This window comes from Orcinus orca, chromosome 10 (genome assembly GCF_937001465.1).
Source record: "Orcinus orca chromosome 10, mOrcOrc1.1, whole genome shotgun sequence".
Taxonomy (NCBI): domain Eukaryota; kingdom Metazoa; phylum Chordata; class Mammalia; order Artiodactyla; family Delphinidae; genus Orcinus; species Orcinus orca.
The window spans coordinates 52705271-52722908 of NC_064568.1; the positions used below are offsets into that span (position 1 = coordinate 52705271).

The window sequence follows — 17638 nt, forward strand, 5'->3', positions numbered from 1 at the left end:
GGTTGGCTTTATATCTACTTTGTATATAAGCCTTGGTCTTTATTCATCTGGCAAATGAAAATTTATTTGCAATTTTCAGTAATTATTTATCAGTCAAACCAACCAATCTTGAGTTACCCTTTTTTTCTCTTTTATTTGAATTTTATTTATTTTTTTTTATACAGCAGGTTCTTATTAGTTATCCCTTTTATACATACTAGTGTATATACGGAGTTACCCTTTCATAAACATGACTTCATTTGGCACCCACCTTCTTTGACAAATACTTCTGTTTTGGGAAAATGTTGGTTACTCGAGGTTTGTGGTCTAGTGTCTCCCTGTTATCGGGTGCTTTCACTTTATATATCCTTACAAGCCAGTGCTCTGATGTAAAGGCCTCCTCCAAATGCTTGAATTTAATGTCCTTGTTTCCAATCTCAGCATTACGTGTTCGATCAAAACCTGGGGGTGTACGGAAATCCAGCTGCAAAAGTGACATTAGTATTGGATGTTAACCATATTGGAAAGCTTGCAATATTAGAAGGTAGTAAATGTTAGCAGCAGAGTAAAACTTTCTCCTTTTAAACTAGGAAAACACAATCAGAGCAATATATTGTAACAGTTCTTATATGTTGCTAACCAGATAGGAAAAACTCTGCAAGAGAGAAACTAAATGAACCCTTAGAGTGGATGAACAGCCCACAGGCATAAAAAAACCAATAGCAAGATAAAATCCATTAAAGCCCATCTTATAGGTATTCAGAGAAAACACACAGAAGGGCCTGCTTTTCTGCCCCAGGGCCTTGCACTATACTATCTACTCTTTCAACCTCAAAGTTCTTCATTCAGTGATTTTGCATGGCTGGTCCCCTTTCTATCCTTTGGTCTCAGCCCAAATACCATCCCTTCAGGAAAATATTTTCTTGAGATTGATGGTTGCGAAGTCTCCTCCATTGATTCCTTATTCTTTTACTCTATAGTGTTTGTTGCTAAGGTTTTTATTTATCTTTAAAATTACCTATATCCTCCAACAGGATGTAAGCTGCATGACGACTTTACCTTATTCAGTGTGGCTCTATCTTACCAGCATTACTTGTTAAATCAATGCACAAGTAAAGCAGTGATGCTAACCAACCTGAAATTGGGAACTACAAAGGAAGTCAGACAAGCCAAACCATGGGAAGATTAACCAAGAATGAAAGGAGGAAAAAATGGAGGGACGGGAGATTTTAAGAAATTCTCAGACTAAGTTTATATGTTGCCACACAGAACTTAAATGAATTCAACTTAAATATAAATCCAAAAACCAAATCTCCTCCAGTGCGAGAATAACTTGTTACTGCACATCTATACAAGAGCAAAGTTATATACCTCATGTCTTAAACATATTATTCTCGAGCAGGGAAAGGCATCAAAATGAATGCATGCTACAGGCATGGCTTGGAGCTCTTGATAAACGTGACAGAAAAAAAAAGTCCTTCAATGCTCTCATTAGTGAACAGAGAAACTAATCTTTCACCCATTTTCTGAGGTAGCTAATTATTATGGCTTAAGTTGCTTCTTTCTTAGCATGAGTTTAGAGACCAGGCAGTGGCCTTCAAAGAAAACACAAACAAAAACGTAAATCTGGTAGTAAAATTTTTGTCTGTTTTTTCAGAGCCACCTGTAGAGTAATTCCAAGCGAATAATGCTGAAACATTATCTCGATCCCTGGTATTTGTATAAAATTAAACAAGCAATTTTTCCTCTGCCATTGATGTGACCTTAGTATGAAGGTGTAACTTGGTATGACAGTCACGCAATCTGAGAGCTATGAAGAATCATAGAAGCCATCAGTCCAACCCCCATTATACACAGACAAGGAAAAAAATAAGTCCAGAGAGAATGTGACTTGTCCAAGGGTTATGTGACCTGACAGAGCCAGATCTGGAACCCAGGTGTTGTGACAGTCCATTATCTGTTGTTTTTGCCACGATGCCTCTTTGCCCATTCACTCATTTTTGTCGACTCTTAATCTTTTGTACCATATCATTCCAATTTTCTGGGAAAACTCTGATCCAGAGAGTCCTAGCTCTCTGTGGTAATGGAGAACAGGGAAACAGTGAATATATGAAGTGACTAAATAATTCATCTCTTTAATTTCAGGCTTTCCCCCACTAGGCAGTGAAGTTAAACTACTTAAGATCACACTGCTTCCCAGCTGGAAGACCTCTCCCTGGTCTTCCAAAAGGATGAAGTTGAAAAGTGAGATGGCAAACAAAGAATGGATTTGAGCCTATGTTAATTAACAATTTTGGAAGGAAATCTTTGATCTAAAAAATATTTCCTCGTTTTTTACATACAAGTTTCAGAAACTAAATTTAATAGAGAAAAGAATCTTTAGATGAGCACATTTTTCTTTACAGCGCAACCAAAACATCATTATCCTATTTTTTAGAGTCAAACAAGGCTACTTAATATTCCTTTGAATAAAGATTATAGAAAAATTGATGTAACTAACCTGCATTTCTCCAAATCTGTAGTACGACATTTTATACATAAGGCAATTCAACAAAGTAGGGGATCCTGCTTTGTCTACACGGAATTCTCCTTGTGGGGTGAAATAGTCACTTTCCTACAGGAAAGAATCCAGAAGTTTGTGTCAGTTTAATATAACCAATTCAAAGCTACAGGTTCCCCTTTTCATTTCCCCATAAGAACTAACTTTTGAGGTATCTTCATAAAGCCATATTTAGTTACATCTCAAAAAAATATAGTATCAGAAGACGAATTTATAAATTTAATGTCATCTCTTAAAAAACCCACAAAACTATCATGGGTGTTTTTTAAAGCTCAGTATAGAAATCATTTATAGGAAATAAACAAGAGTATCCAAAACACAGAGAAAAAGAACAATAGTCTGTTAGAGTGAGGGAGGGCGATTATTAATTAATTCTACCAGATTTTAAACCATGTTATAATAAAACCTCAATAATTTAAGAAAAAAAAAAGGTACCAATACCATGATTTAATATCAGATAGGCCAACTAAATTTGTTCTTTATTTTTCCATATGAACTTTTAAAATCAGTTCTTTAGTTCAGAGGGGAATGTTTAGAAAACTTCTGTAGGAATTTTTATTGGGAGTTCATCAAATTTATGAATTAACCTCTAAGAGGGCTAATCTGACACCATCGATAGAAATTCCTCATCTAGGAATTTATCCTACAGAGATACTTACACGTGGGCAAAATGATGAGTGTAGAAAGTTATTTATCGCACCACTGTTTATGAGATTAAAAAACTGCAATCAACCTAAATGTCCATTAACAGGGACAGGTTAAATAAATCATGGTGCACACACACAATGGAAGACACTATGCAGATATAAAAAAAAAGGAATGAAGAAGCATCCCCATAAGATCTCCATAATATATTGTGAAGTAAAAAAAGCAAGAACAAGGTGTATATTTTGCTACTAGTTATCTGCTTCAATAAGAATCATAAGAAAATAGTAAGAGACTACCATGGACTTTTTTCTTTTCCTTTTCTTGGGGTGGGGGGTGTAAACTTTTACTGTATATCCCTTTATATTTTATTTTTTGAACCATGTGAATGTGTAAATTACCTATTCACAAAGCATAGGAATTTAGGATTTTTCTCTATATAAATGGTTCAAAGCATATATCTGGATCTACCACGTCAGTTTTAACACTGCTAAAGCAAATGCACAAATGAAAATTATATACTAGGAGGATTAAATTAAGACCAATTTAACACAAGGTAATACTGTTTATTAATCGTAGTTAAGGGGAAATGTCACAGCATTTACACTTAAACAAGAAATCTGGGGCTTTACTCGACTTCATCCCTGTCACATAAAACACATTCATACATTTTCCCAAAAGGTTCTTTTATTCTGGATCAGCAGTGAATCTTACTCTCATCTTTTGTGCCTTCACCACGTAAACCACAGTGCTGGGTGCCCAACCTCTCTGAGCTCACAGCTGAGTGGGAGAGATACAACAGAATCTACCTACAAACCAGGCTGGATGTGATCTGATAATGCACCAGAGAAGGGCTTCTGGAGAGGGGACTAATCTGTGGTAGGGAAGGTACTCCAAGAAGAAAACTGTATAAACACGTGTGTCAGATGAGCCAAGGAAAGAAACCACGAGGCAAGTTTCACGGGCTAGAGTAGATCGACAGAGTAGAAAAAGGTGATAGAAGGACAAGAGGCCAGCAAAGGAAAGTGAAGTATTAAGGGGTTGTGCATTCTGAGCTAAAGCGTTTGGATTTCATACCACTGCTTCATTATTTCAATCATCATTATGATTATTTCAAACCAGCCACTAGGCTGAGGTTTCATCTATGTTACTATAAATTCTCATAACAGGAGTACAAATGAATTATTCCTGGCATCTGTTAGTGATCAACTGAAACAGCCGTAATCACAATTATAACACTAGAACCTAGAACAAGACCTAGTGCTCAAAGCATATAATGCTGACTGGCTGAAAAACAACTTGCCCATAGCACCAAGCTGGCAGTGGCAGGGTTTAGTTCCAACTCATGTCTGTCTGGTTTCAAGGCCCCTTTCCTTAAAAAAAAAAAAAAAGCTGGGAAGTTACATGATCAACGTCATGTTAGACTGGGAGAGGGAACAAGACTAAGGCAAAGATAGCAAGTTCAAGGCTACTGTCCTATTTCAGGTTTACGAGCATAGGGGTCAATGCCAGAGTGGAAGCAATGAAAATGGAAGGAAAGGGCAGAAGTGACAGGCTGTAAGGAGTAAAGGCAAGAATTTTGACAAGGGATTGCTTTGTAGGGGAGAATGGAAGTACCAGGTATGAGTTTCCAAAGTTTTAAACCTGGGAAAATGCTTATGGTATCTTTAATAAACAGTAAAGTCAGACTGAAGAACTAATTTGGGGGATAGGATAATGAAAACAAACACAATGCAATTAACAAGGTAAGAGGGCTACTGGGAGCTGTCTTTCACACACCGAGAACAACCTAGTTTCTTACCCGAATGTCTTTTGGATGTTCCCCTTCAGCTATCCTAACCATCCAGAGAAATTTGTTGATATCATCACCAGAATACCCAATAACCCCTCCAAAAATAACCAAAACATAATCTACATCCAGACTCCTCATGATTTTATAGGCTGCTGTTTCATTTGAAGACATGGCTTTTCCCACCTACAGAATAAAAAATGAGAATGGGTGTACTTAGTCCCAAAATACACTAAAAATAAAAATGGACGTACATTTTTACTTTAAGATGGAATGCATCTCAAGAGTTTGATTTACATGGACTTTTTTATAAAAATGATTTGCTATGAATTCAACAGATTTACTGAGATTTATAAGCACCTCACTTACTACAACCAATTATAGCAGAAATGTCAAAATCAGAAATACATGCTCTAATATTTTGCTAATAATTAGGTCTCATGAAATTAACATTTTAATATGAAAGCAGGCAAGCTTAAAAGAAGTAGAACTTCTCATAACCTCAGGCCGAGGATGACCATCCATCTAGCTAGCACAAATATATTCTTCTCTTCAGTTTACTAAACATCTAATGATTAGTTACAACACTAATACAAAGAGAATTCATTTGGCTAACGCCCAGTTATCTATTTAAAATCTTTAAAGAACAGAGAGGTGATTACTTTAATTAACGTAAATTAGTTATTTAATAGCTAGAGCGAACATAATTTGCATGCCCATAAAACACAGTGCATTTGTTTTACATATTTGCAAATACTTAACTTATGAAATGGAAAATACAAGACAAATATAATATTTTAAGTTTCAGATTTTGCCTATTCTCCAGCAAACAGCCTACAATTCTGAATGATACTTAAATAAATTCTATTCTTAAAAACAAAATAAGCATACCTTGAACTCACTTTATTGAATAAATATGTAGAGAAGTATGTTCAAAATTCAGCAAGCAAAGAGTACTTTCACCCACATTTTTCCTACTTAATCACAAGTGAAGTCTGATTGCTAAGTAGTGAATAAAGGTTTGTAACTTTTGATCTTTTGTTGATCAAATTCTTACCAGTGCTATGTGGCTGTTATTCCAGGTGTTATTATCCACCAAAGTAGTTCTATTAGCCATCCCAGCTATTTGATAGCCATAATCCCACCAAGACATCACTCGGGCATGTTCATCTGTATTTTGCCTCAGCCAAAAGTAAGCTTCTCTAAAATCATCTAAGATATTCCTGGTGCTGAAAACAATCACAATATTCTTTTAAATGATATCTTGGAAGTGTGAAGATGGTAACTTAAAACCTTGAGGTGCCAGGCCACTAAGTAATTTCATATTTTAAGGATGGTAGTTAAAAGCCTCCATGGTAGGGAGAAAAAAAAAAAATCAATGGAGAGCTAGACTAGTGCTTCTTAGACTTTAATATGCATACAAACCACCAGGCCATCTTGTAAAAAAGCAAATTCTGGTTTAGTAGTTCTGGGGTGGAGCCTGATACTGGGCAAGTCTAATGAGCACCCAAGTGAAGCAGAAGCTGGAGTGGGAATGCGGGGTTGCAGTACATAAACCAGCTGTTCTTAAACTGTAGCTGTATCAGAATCACCAGGGGGGCTTATTAAACCACAGATCACTGAGTCTCACCCCCAGGTTTCTCATTCACACACTGAGGTGGGGTCAAGAATTTACATTTCTAAAGGATTTCCTGGTAATGATGATGCTGTGTCCAAGCACAACACTTTGAGAAAGACTAATGTGTATGTTATATATGCAAAGATATTTTGGAAAAGAGCATGAAATACAATGATTATTACCTACTTCTACCAAAGGGGACAGGCAGGGGAAAGGTCACAAGAAAAGCACAGCAGATTCAAATGCAGAGCTTCACAAACATCTTTGAATTCTATCTTTTGAGACAGGAAAAAAGGGTAGGTATAAAATCCTCTTGTAGTCAAGTTGTCTTCTTACCCGTCATGATTGTAAGAGGCCAGGACCACACTTGGGCTGGAGTAGGCATTGCTTGTGACCCAGGTACAGTGGACTGCAAACATCATCAACAGCATCAGCATCAACATGGTAACAATGCTTTTTATATTAGGACCTAATCCCTCTTCAGTTTTTTCCTGTTCAGTTACATGCTTCCTCACTTTACCTGCCTGAAAATGCAAAAAAAACTGATGAGACAAATTCATCATTTGACTTGCTTTCATTAAGACACTCAAAAGGGAGAAGGTTGGGAGAATGTTATCTATCAATTTAATTCTTTCAGAAGGAAAATGTATAACCATCAGGAATTCTCATGTGGGTCATACAACATTTTCTAAAAATTATCAAGGTGAATTCTAAAGTCAAATGTGAATGAGAAGGCTTCCTGGAACTAAACCCAATCCAGGAGCAGGTTGCAGAGCAAAAAATCTCCAGTAAGAAGCTGCTTTCAAACTCAACTGTCCTTATGTTTTATGTAAATACAAAGGAGATAACCAAATGGTCTCATGCTGGCCACCTTTTCTTATAAAAAATCTGAATTCCTCACCGTGAAAACAGCAATATCCGGCTTATAATCCAGACCATGTAGGACTTTAGTATAGGAAAAACCTGCATTATCAGAATCAGTTTTCTAATTTCCAAACCCCAAACCAACAGACTTGTTAAAATCAAGATTACATTTTTGAAAACAAAACAAAAACCTCACGGAACAGAGAACAGAACAGTCAGGTTCTAAATTGCAAGGCTAGTTATTAAGAAACCACAAAACAGAACATCACAAACACAAAAGCAGGTGCCTTATTAGCACTAATCTGTATGAATAATACTGGACCTATATAGTAAAGAAAGAAAATTTCAAAATTAATACATATACTGCGAAGTTCTTCATTGCTTATTGCTACTTAAAAATCTAGTTAATAAAGTTTACTATGTCATCCAAGACAAGTGCTCTGATTCTAAGTCTTTTCCACACTTGCACCAAATATAATCCTGCTCTGTTAGCTGAGAAGTTAAAAGTGAATTACATTATTATATGGGCCAGCCACCTAGTGCTAACGAACTGGAGACTTTTTTTTTAAGGCACTTATTCCCCTCGTGAATCACTATTCAGTCAACCAAATATTTTAAAAGTTTACAGTGAATATGGACCTCAAGGATAAGCACTTTGCACATTGTTTCAGAAGGATTTATAGCGCTAAATTTTATGTAATTTAGTAGAGCACCAGCTTTCTGAGTGAAAAGACCAACCAGGATTCAAAATTTGAGGCAAGCAGTAAAGACCAACTAGAAATGTCATAGTTTGACTAAATTCTTGTTTAATCACCCTTCATAATATATACAAGTTCTTACTGTGGTGGAAAAATAAAACACGTAAAAATTTTAAAGGCCTTACTTTAGATTTCCCACCTTATCATACAAATTTCCTGGGTTTCTCTTGTCATCCTCATCACTGCTGTCCTCCACAGGTGGGTTTTCCCTTTTCATGTCATCCCCCAAATAATGCTCAAAAACATTTGAGAATGCAATTGCAGACAGCATACAGACGACTGGAGTCAAGGTCAACATCAGCCGCACCATCACGCCAGCAAAGTAGACAGCACTGATGGCATACAGAGCAACTGCAAAGACAAGTTCTCTCGTAACACTTTAGAAGAGAAAAGGGTCCCTGGAAACTCCACTAACTATTTAAAACTATTTAAAACAAAATCTAAAAACAGACAAACATCTCATAAAAGGGCTGTTTTATTTATTTATTTACTTAAAGAGGAACTTTTTAAAAAAAATAAATTTATTTTGTTTTTGGCTGTGTTGGGTCTTTGTTGTTGCACGCAGGCTTTCTCTAGTTGTGGCAAGCTGGGGCTACTCTTTGTTGCAGTGCACAGGCTTCTCACTGCGTTGGCTTCTCTTGCTGCAGAGCACAGGCTCTAGGTGCGTGTGCTTCAGTAGTTGTGGCACGTGGGCTCAGAAGTTGTGGAGCATGGGCTTAGTTGCTCCACGGCATGTGGGATCTTCCTAGACCATGGCTCAAACCCGTGTCCCCTGCATTGGCAGGCGTATTCTTAACCACTGTGCCATCAGGGAAGCCCTAATTGTTTTTGAATTGATAATGCTAACCAATTTAAAAGTCATATTTAGAAATTATAACTAGTGTTGACAAAATAAACACTGCATATCAACAGTTTAGAGAAGCATATCATGTTTCAAGTTTAATTATAGCTACTATGGGGAATGAGACAATTATTTGTCAACAGCATCACATATTAGAAAAATACATTAACTGACAGATGAAAACATGTTTGGTGAATTGTATTATTAGGCACAGTAAGTTTATAGAATCAAAGTCTATGAAAAGTCTGTGCCAGTATCTGGCATAAAGCCTGCTTTAAAGTAAGAATGGGATGAGAAGAATATAATTTATTACCAAAGGAGGAACTTATAAAGTTATTGCCAAGAAACTTAAAAAACAAAAATTGGAAGTAATTTCCAATAGTCAAAGCTTTCCAGATAATGTGCTCACCACAAGGAAAGGCTCTATCATTTCTGGCTAGAGGCTATATGACTTTACAAAGTTAATGAGTCATTTGGGTGCCTATCTCATTTGAAGCTAATTCACATTTTTTTTCCTGACTAAAAAATACATTTATTATACCATATTGTTTATCTCAATGGATTTTTATATATGCACACACCTATGTAATTACCACCCATATCGAAATACAGAACATCTGTATACCTCCTCAGGAGAATCCCTCATGCCTCTTCCCAGTCAATAACTGCTCCCCTCACCCCCCACCCTTTTTTACCTTAAAAGTCCAAAAAGGTAATCACTATTTGGACTTTTAAAGCAATAATTTAGTTTTCCTTATTCTTAAACTTCATAGTAATGAAATTATATAAAAATGTTCTCTTTTGTACTGGTTTCTTTTAATTACCCATGCTATTCTTTTATTAATTGTTGTGTTGTATTCTACTGTACAAATACATAATCTCTTTATCCTACTGCTGATAACCTTTGGAATGTTTCTAATTCAGGGCTATTATGGATAAAGTTGCTATGTATATACTCTTAAACATGTCCTTTATGGGACACATGCACTTACTTCTCTTGGGTATATACCTAGGATTGGGACTGCTAAGTCATGAGTGGGCAATATGTCTAAGCTAAAATCTTTTTGAATGATGCAATATTAACATGGCCTTATCCAGAGTCCACTGACCTATAGAAACCAGAAAAGAAGGAGTGTCATCCTTTGGTTAGAACCTATGCAGATGCTATTTTATCTCTCCTGACTTCACTCTGCAACAGTAACTTTTGAGTGTCTCTAATGGTCCAGGACCCATACTTGCACAAACTATTTGCTTGTGTGACCCTGTGCATATTACAAAGCTTTTTCAGTTTCAGGTTTTATCAAATGCAAAACAGCCACAGCATACTTCTTGTGATGACTGAATTACATAAAAGTGTTTGGTATCTGTTTATTCTGTCCATTTATATTTTGAATGTCAGATCCTAAACACTGCCTTTAAAATAGTTTGTATATCTAAGTCTTGTAAGTTGGAAATTACACAAATCAGTCAAGAGGGTGTTACTTAAAGGTGATTCTTATTCCATTACAAAATGTACTTTTGCACTGAAATTTGGATCATGGATGCCCCTGCAAACTTCTTCCTACTTGATTGGATTTAACTGAGAAAATAAAGTCAAGTCTATTCTGTCAACAGTTATAATTTCCAATTCTCAGCCACAGACTATAATTACATTAACCTCTCAGAAAACAATAAATTGAATGAAAAATTTATATACTAGTCCAAAATGAAAAGTTAATAATTAGAGTATATATAATGCAAATTCACTGAATTTTTCTTAGTTAAGCACTTATGCAAAGTAAGAGGAAAGTTGATCTTAAATATGCATAGAGTCAAGCAAAGAAAAATAAAACTTTAGGGGCTTCCCTGGTGGCGCAGTGGTTGAGAGTCCGCCTGCCGATGCAGGGGACACAGGTTCGTGCCCCGGTCCGGGAAGATCCCACATGTCGCGGAGTGGCTGGGCCCGTGAGCCATGGCCGCTGGGCCTGCATGTCCGGAGACTGTGCTCCGCAATGGGAAAGGCCACAACAGTGAGAGGCCTGAGCACCGCAAAAAAAAAAAAAAAGTGCAATGCCGAAAAATAAAACTTTAAAGTGCAGTGATAATCTCAACAAAAATAAATAAATCAAAGTACTTATTAAAAATCTCTTACCAAATACTCTTTCATCGTTGATATTTTTAATGCAGAACCACAGGCCTGCTGGGAAGGTACACACAAGAATATGTAGATCAAAGAAGAAAGATACCCAAGTTGTAGGTTGATGCTCAGACACTGACGCAATAATTGGAATGTGTATTTTTGCATACCTGGTATTAAAAAAGTTAACATTATTTAAAAGTAAATGATAAAACAGGAGTTCCTTTTAGATGACTAAACTTTCTCTGATTGTAGATATGGTTCCTATCCCTACCTCTTCTTGCTTAAAAGTATATTCCAATGTAACCAGCTAGAGTGGAAATAATTCTGATACACACTGGTAAAACCAAAACCAATATGCCCCTCCTAAAATCAGAATTATCTAAGGCCAGTTATAAAAGTGTTGGCTCTGACTTCTAACACAAAAATCTTTGCTCAAATAGGAATTTGTTTTGCAGTTTTAACTTAGTACTTTTCTAAGTTTGCATCAACGAGTTTCACTATCTTCTGGACTTATTACTAGCAGAAATACCTTATCCGATAACATATCATATTGCCACAATACCTTTCTTAACAAGGAGATGGCACAGAGGCTGGTGAGGGAAATGGAAAAGACAGGACAAATTTTCCCTGAAATTCCAAAGTGGTCAGTTAAAGTCTGAAAGCAAGAATAAGTATGACTAAGAAAAATTTAACCTAGGATTTTAACCTAATCAGAATAACTAACTTCTACAACTGGGGTTTTCCCTCAAACTCTGGTGATGCAAAGGCTGATCTCTGGAAGTTTGTGTCTATTAGCTTCAGCCATTCATACATAATTTGCTTATGCCCTTTAATTAGTCATGGGCAGGAGCCCTTTTGGTATCACACCAAAGGGCAGGCCTGTTCAATAAATTGTGGTAGGTTTTTTATTCGGCCACATGAAGAGTAACAAAAAAGATGGAATAGCAGAATCAAGGGAGAGAAGTAAATTATCACCAAGAGATATTTTCTTATCCTTAGGAAAATATTTCTAGAGATAAAAAATTATTGAGCTAATTTAAAACTAATTTTTTTTTACTAACTCTTTTTATAATAGCACTCTTAAAAAGCACGACAAATATTCTCTAGTATATTTGATAGGTTAAAAAATATCAAGAAACTTAGATAATGTGGTATTAAAAAGAAAGTTAAATTTTTCTTCATATCTATGGCATACAGATGCTATAACATAGCATCTATCCTTAATGATTAAAAATTAAATATTACTAACAGATGGAAACTTTGAATACATTGGTAAAAACAAAAATCAATTACTAAAATGGCACACGTTACCTGAAATGTTTTAACAAATAAAACTAAAATAAGGAGTTGCCAATGAACAGAAATGTGACTTACATAATCACACTAAAGGTGAATTCCAAACAGGTATTATAACAGACAAAATACAACATTTACTAAACTAGTACATGCTAGATACTTTAGAAATGTTGCCCAGGTATTGACAGAGATACTAATAAAGAACAGACGACAAAAGGAAAATAACATGAGGGCAAATAACTTATCTGCACTTACCCAGTATCCCACAATGAGTAAAACCTGCCACTCCATGGTGCAATGTAACCTTGGAAGGAAAAGTGTAGAGGAAATTAATCTGCCTTTTCACTGTTTTTATGTTTATTGATTATTATGGATTAATTTAAGCTAATATTAAAAGAATTCTTGTTTTTAAAAAAATAGGTGACAACGTATTTCACACAGCTGGCAGTCAGATAGAATAAGATTAGGGATCAAATAAAAAAAAATCCATGGACATTACATTTCCAGAGAAATACAACAAGTTGACAGATAAAATTGTAGAACGTTTTCCAATTCTCTCTTAAACCTCTAGTTGACTAGTAAAATAAAGCTAAGGTATTAAGATAGCATTGGATAATTTTAAAAAGTGAGGTGTCCAGTATGCCAAATTTAGATAAATTACAAAGATGATTTTAATTTTTTAAAAAATTTATTTATCTTTTATTTATTTTTGGCTGCGTTGGATCTTCATTGCTGCGAATGGGCTTTCTCTAGTTGTATCGAGCGGGGGCTAATCCTTGTTGCGGTACACAGGCTTCTCATTGCGGTGGCTTCTCTTGTTGTGGAGCATAGGCTCTAGGCACGAGGGCTTCAGTAGTTATGGCTCACAGGCTCCAGAGTACAGGCTCAGTAGTTGTGGCACATGGGCTTAGTTGCTCCACAGCATGCGGGATCTTCCTGGACCAGGGCTCGAACTCGTGTCCCCTGCATTGGCAGGTGTACTCCCAACTACTGTGCCACCAGGGCAGTCCACAAAGATGATTTTAAACATTCGTGCCTTTTATTCCTGTCAATTAATTCTTCATGATTTTATGACGTAGGCTGGTACATTAATTTGACATACCTTCAGAAAGAATTTGACTTATTTCTAGGGACTAGTAGAGTCAGGATTAGAAATTAACTCAGAATCCAGAAGCAGACTGAAACTTATCTGGTTGACTGTTTAAAATCAGGAGATAGAGTATATGTACACAAGGGAGGGTAAACCTGCACTGTTAATACTGGAAGCTTTGAATTTTATACATTTTGGGTCTATTCATCCATCAAGAGAAGGATGTTTGAAAGTGGATTTATCAGAACCTGAAGCAGCAAAATTAAGATACTGTTAAAAAAAAATCAAAATTTGTACTGCTATTCACATTTTAGAACCTTTGACTATTATTTTCATACAGTTTGTAAAGAAACCACAATATTTCAACTACTAGGATAAATGCAACATGTACAAAATTTGAAAAAGAATTATCTTTTGCAATAACCTAGAGACAAGATTCATATCCTACGGGTGATGACACCTACCTGTATAAGTCAAATAGATGACACTAAGGAACACAGCACCTGCAGCTAGTGATACACCCAAAAAGAACAGGGTCTGGAACTCTTGTTTTGTTAATCGGTCTCTCAGATACTGCAAGAAAGCATAAGCTTGCAGCAATGCAAAGACACCTAATTAAAGAAAAGGTTCATATAAGTAATCAACAAAGCATTTTTACCAAGGACATTTACAAACGTTAATTTGGAAGACCTTCTTAGAATACCTTGTACCATTCATATATCAGAGACTAGTCATTTGATCTGACATTTCCTTTGTCAAATGACAGTTAACCAATTAATACACCCAAAAAATTGTGTTACATATTTTTTTCAAAATGATCAGACTCCCCACACATGGACCAGGCAAGAAAAATCTCATTTCAGTAACTGAAGCCTATTCAGCACATTAAATTCCACCCTTTGTCCCATATTTTAGCAACATGTTTTCTAGGAAAAAAAATTTAAAAAATAAAGAAACATCATTAAAAAAATAATTCTCAGATTTACTGAAGGATACAACTGACCTGGATCAGAAGAATCCTGATATATGGTTACTGTTTATAGTTGGGTGGGGGATGGAGATGGTTCAAGATTCTTACTGAGAATCTGATGATAAAAGCTATGGAACATCATCTCAGAAAGTTAAATATGCTGATATTTATAAAATGCTACAAACAAAATAACTACCCACAGACTTCCTATGGATCATGCACCTTGTGTGGAGAATCTCTGATAAAGTTTTATTCACAGATCTCCCACTGTATCTTGTTATTTGTGACCGAGATTAATGATGGCAAAATGCTCTGCTTTAGGGAGAGAAATTATATGACCTTATAATCAATATGAAAGCCATTAATTCCAGTTAGTAGATATGGATAAAATATTTTAGTGAGACGTATGGAACATAAAAATGAAATGTTCCATCTAAATTTGGTAAAATGAAAACTCAGTGATACAGTAACTCAGTGTACAGATACACTATTTAATTTATACAAAGCAAATGTTATTTAGTGTTTGCAAAAAAGGATGTTTTGCTTTTTCAAAACAGTCACAGCTGGCAAGATAAGCACTTTTAGGCGTACAGTATCAGAAAGTCTCGATAAACTCTATGATATTCATATTTTATAGTGGTGATGTTTTAGAACCAATACGATGAAAATTAAAAACAACTACAAAACCCCAAAAGAACCCTTCATTCCACTGAAGATCGGCCAGTCATACCTTCACAGATTCCTTAGAAGAAACAAAATAAATATTTTTCATACCTGCAGCTGCCATGTGTTCACTTGTTCTGATTGGCTGGAATCCCACAAAGGGTATCTGCATGGATAATATTAAGCCCACAATATAGAAAGTGCTATATGCTATAAAGACAAAATAGGAAACAAGGATAATTTACTACTACCAATAAGTACTTCAAACATAAATATATACACAACTCATATATTTTTAGCAAAGTTTTAACTGAACTTATTTTAAGAATAGAATACTGAAGTGACTATTGTATTTGATACATATTTGATGGTTAATCATACATTATAAATCGTGAAATTCTTTCTGCCATTTTAAAAAATATTATTTTAAGGAGACTGGTGCTGTTTTACTCTCCTGAAAATGGAATCAAGTTTTTTTTCAATCTATCATTAATAATCAATGACATAACCCAAGAAGCTATGTAATATATAAGTAAACACCATTCCTATTGGCATTAACCCATAAATAAAGTATGCATGACCAAATGAATACTTATCATCATATTACGAATAGCTGCTATTGTCTCAAAAGCTTTTAAGTATTCACACCCTATTTATAGTCTCCTAACACTTTTGTACAGTACTTAACCAGTTTAAAAAAAAATCTTATGTCTATCCACTAAGTTTTATGTGATTAAAGAACAAAAGAACTAAGTACACAGAAGTCAAGCCATAAAACAGACTAGTTACTGAATTTATTAGGATCTAATAAAGGAAACTTATTTGCTCTTGGCACTGAATATACTATATATTATTCTCGGCTTATATCAACCTAAGTGTATAGGTAAATTGGGGAGGGGCTACAATTTGTATAACAGACTTATTTTTGCATTTAGGTGTTCACAGATCACTACCAGACAAGCTGATTACAGTGAAAGTATTTGGAATCACTGTAATTAAAAATTATTTAGAAATGGAGTTAAAACTCATGTAAAATAGTTAATGTGAAGATTATTCCATTTATAAAGCTTACTCACATACTTTATGAAGTACAGTCAATATTTAGTTGTTGGCAAATAAAATACTCTATTAGAAAAAAAAACTGCAAGAGAACTGTTATAGCAGGCATATCTGTATGCTACACATTGTACAGCACAGCATATGCTTCTCTTCACTCAACTCAGCTGAGAAAGAATGCTTATTTGCTTTTAAAAGAAATCCATTTATAGAAGGTAAATTATGTGTTAATGGTTCAAATGTTAAGTTGCCTTCCAAGCTGTCTGATGAGAGATGACTACAGTGTTAGAAAAAGGATAAGAAGCTTAAGTAAATGTAATAGGAAGGACCAATGTATAAAGTTTCTGATGACCTCAAGCTAATAGAGAACCAGTTGTCTAGAGGACGCTGCAGAAGTAACACATCCAACAATGTACTTTCCAGACATATTAATGTTGGAATACAATTTCCCTCAATAAGACAGCTGAACACAAATGCAATAAAAGTTAAGTAAATATAAATAAGAATTTCTATGTCACATATATTTGAACTGCCAACCGATTTGGTTGATGGGTTATCTAATAACAGTATGTTTCTTTAACAAATCAGTCTGTGTAGACACCCAGACGAAGAGTCACAGAGGCAGAATTAGAAAAAAAATGGGAAAAAGGTCATTGTGTGACCTTGAACAACTACTTAAAACAAAAGTTTGTCTCCTCGCGACAGAATGAGGAGTTTAGACAAGATTTGTAGATCCCTCCCCTCTTCTGCCCCAATAATAATAAGCTAAGATTCTATGATCAACAGGTCTTTTAGACACCTAGAGCTGAGAAATTAAACCCTGGAGAAATACTGAACACACAAAGGCACAATTAGAGGGGCTTCCCTGGTGGCACAGTGGTTAAGAATCCGCCTGCCAATGCAGGGGACACAGGTTCGAGCCCTGGTCCAGGAAGATCCCACATGCCGCGGAGCAACTAAGCACGTGCGCCGCAACTACCGAGCCTGTGCTCTAGAGTCCGTGAGCCACAACTACTGAAGCCCACACGCCTAGAGCCCATGATCCGTAACAAGAGAAGCCACCGCAATGAGAAGCCTACACACTGCAACGAAGAGTAGCCCCCGCTCGCCGCAACTAAAGAAAGCCCGCGCACAGCAACAAAGACCCAACGCAGCCAAAAATAAATAAATAAATAAAATTTAAAAAAAAAAAAGAAGTAGGTACACTAGAGTTCAAGTTAATAAAAAGATGAAGATGAGTTCAAGAAAAAGAAGTTCAATCTCAGCAAACATAAAAAAGGCCAGGTGGGACTTTAATTTGTAAACATTACTTTGTAAATATAGGTTAATGTCAAATAAATCTGAACTAACAGAAACAGACAAGTTCTCAACAATATTTTACCTATAAACA

General features: G+C 35.6%; 1 protein-coding gene across 1 annotated transcript in view; it reads right to left on the reverse strand.

The window, feature by feature from the left end:
• STT3B (STT3 oligosaccharyltransferase complex catalytic subunit B) overlaps positions 1 to 17638 on the reverse strand; it is a 98429-nt gene that overhangs the window by 4434 nt on the left and 76357 nt on the right. Inside the window, exons 6-15 of the mRNA XM_004279682.4 lie at positions 15304 to 15402; positions 14024 to 14170; positions 12725 to 12773; positions 11186 to 11340; positions 8353 to 8564; positions 6928 to 7115; positions 6031 to 6202; positions 4986 to 5159; positions 2480 to 2593; positions 251 to 463 (exon numbers count right to left, since the gene is read on the reverse strand). Of these exons, the coding sequence (XP_004279730.1) occupies positions 251 to 463; positions 2480 to 2593; positions 4986 to 5159; positions 6031 to 6202; positions 6928 to 7115; positions 8353 to 8564; positions 11186 to 11340; positions 12725 to 12773; positions 14024 to 14170; positions 15304 to 15402 (1523 nt within the window). The remainder of the gene's footprint in view (positions 1 to 250; positions 464 to 2479; positions 2594 to 4985; positions 5160 to 6030; positions 6203 to 6927; positions 7116 to 8352; positions 8565 to 11185; positions 11341 to 12724; positions 12774 to 14023; positions 14171 to 15303; positions 15403 to 17638) is intronic.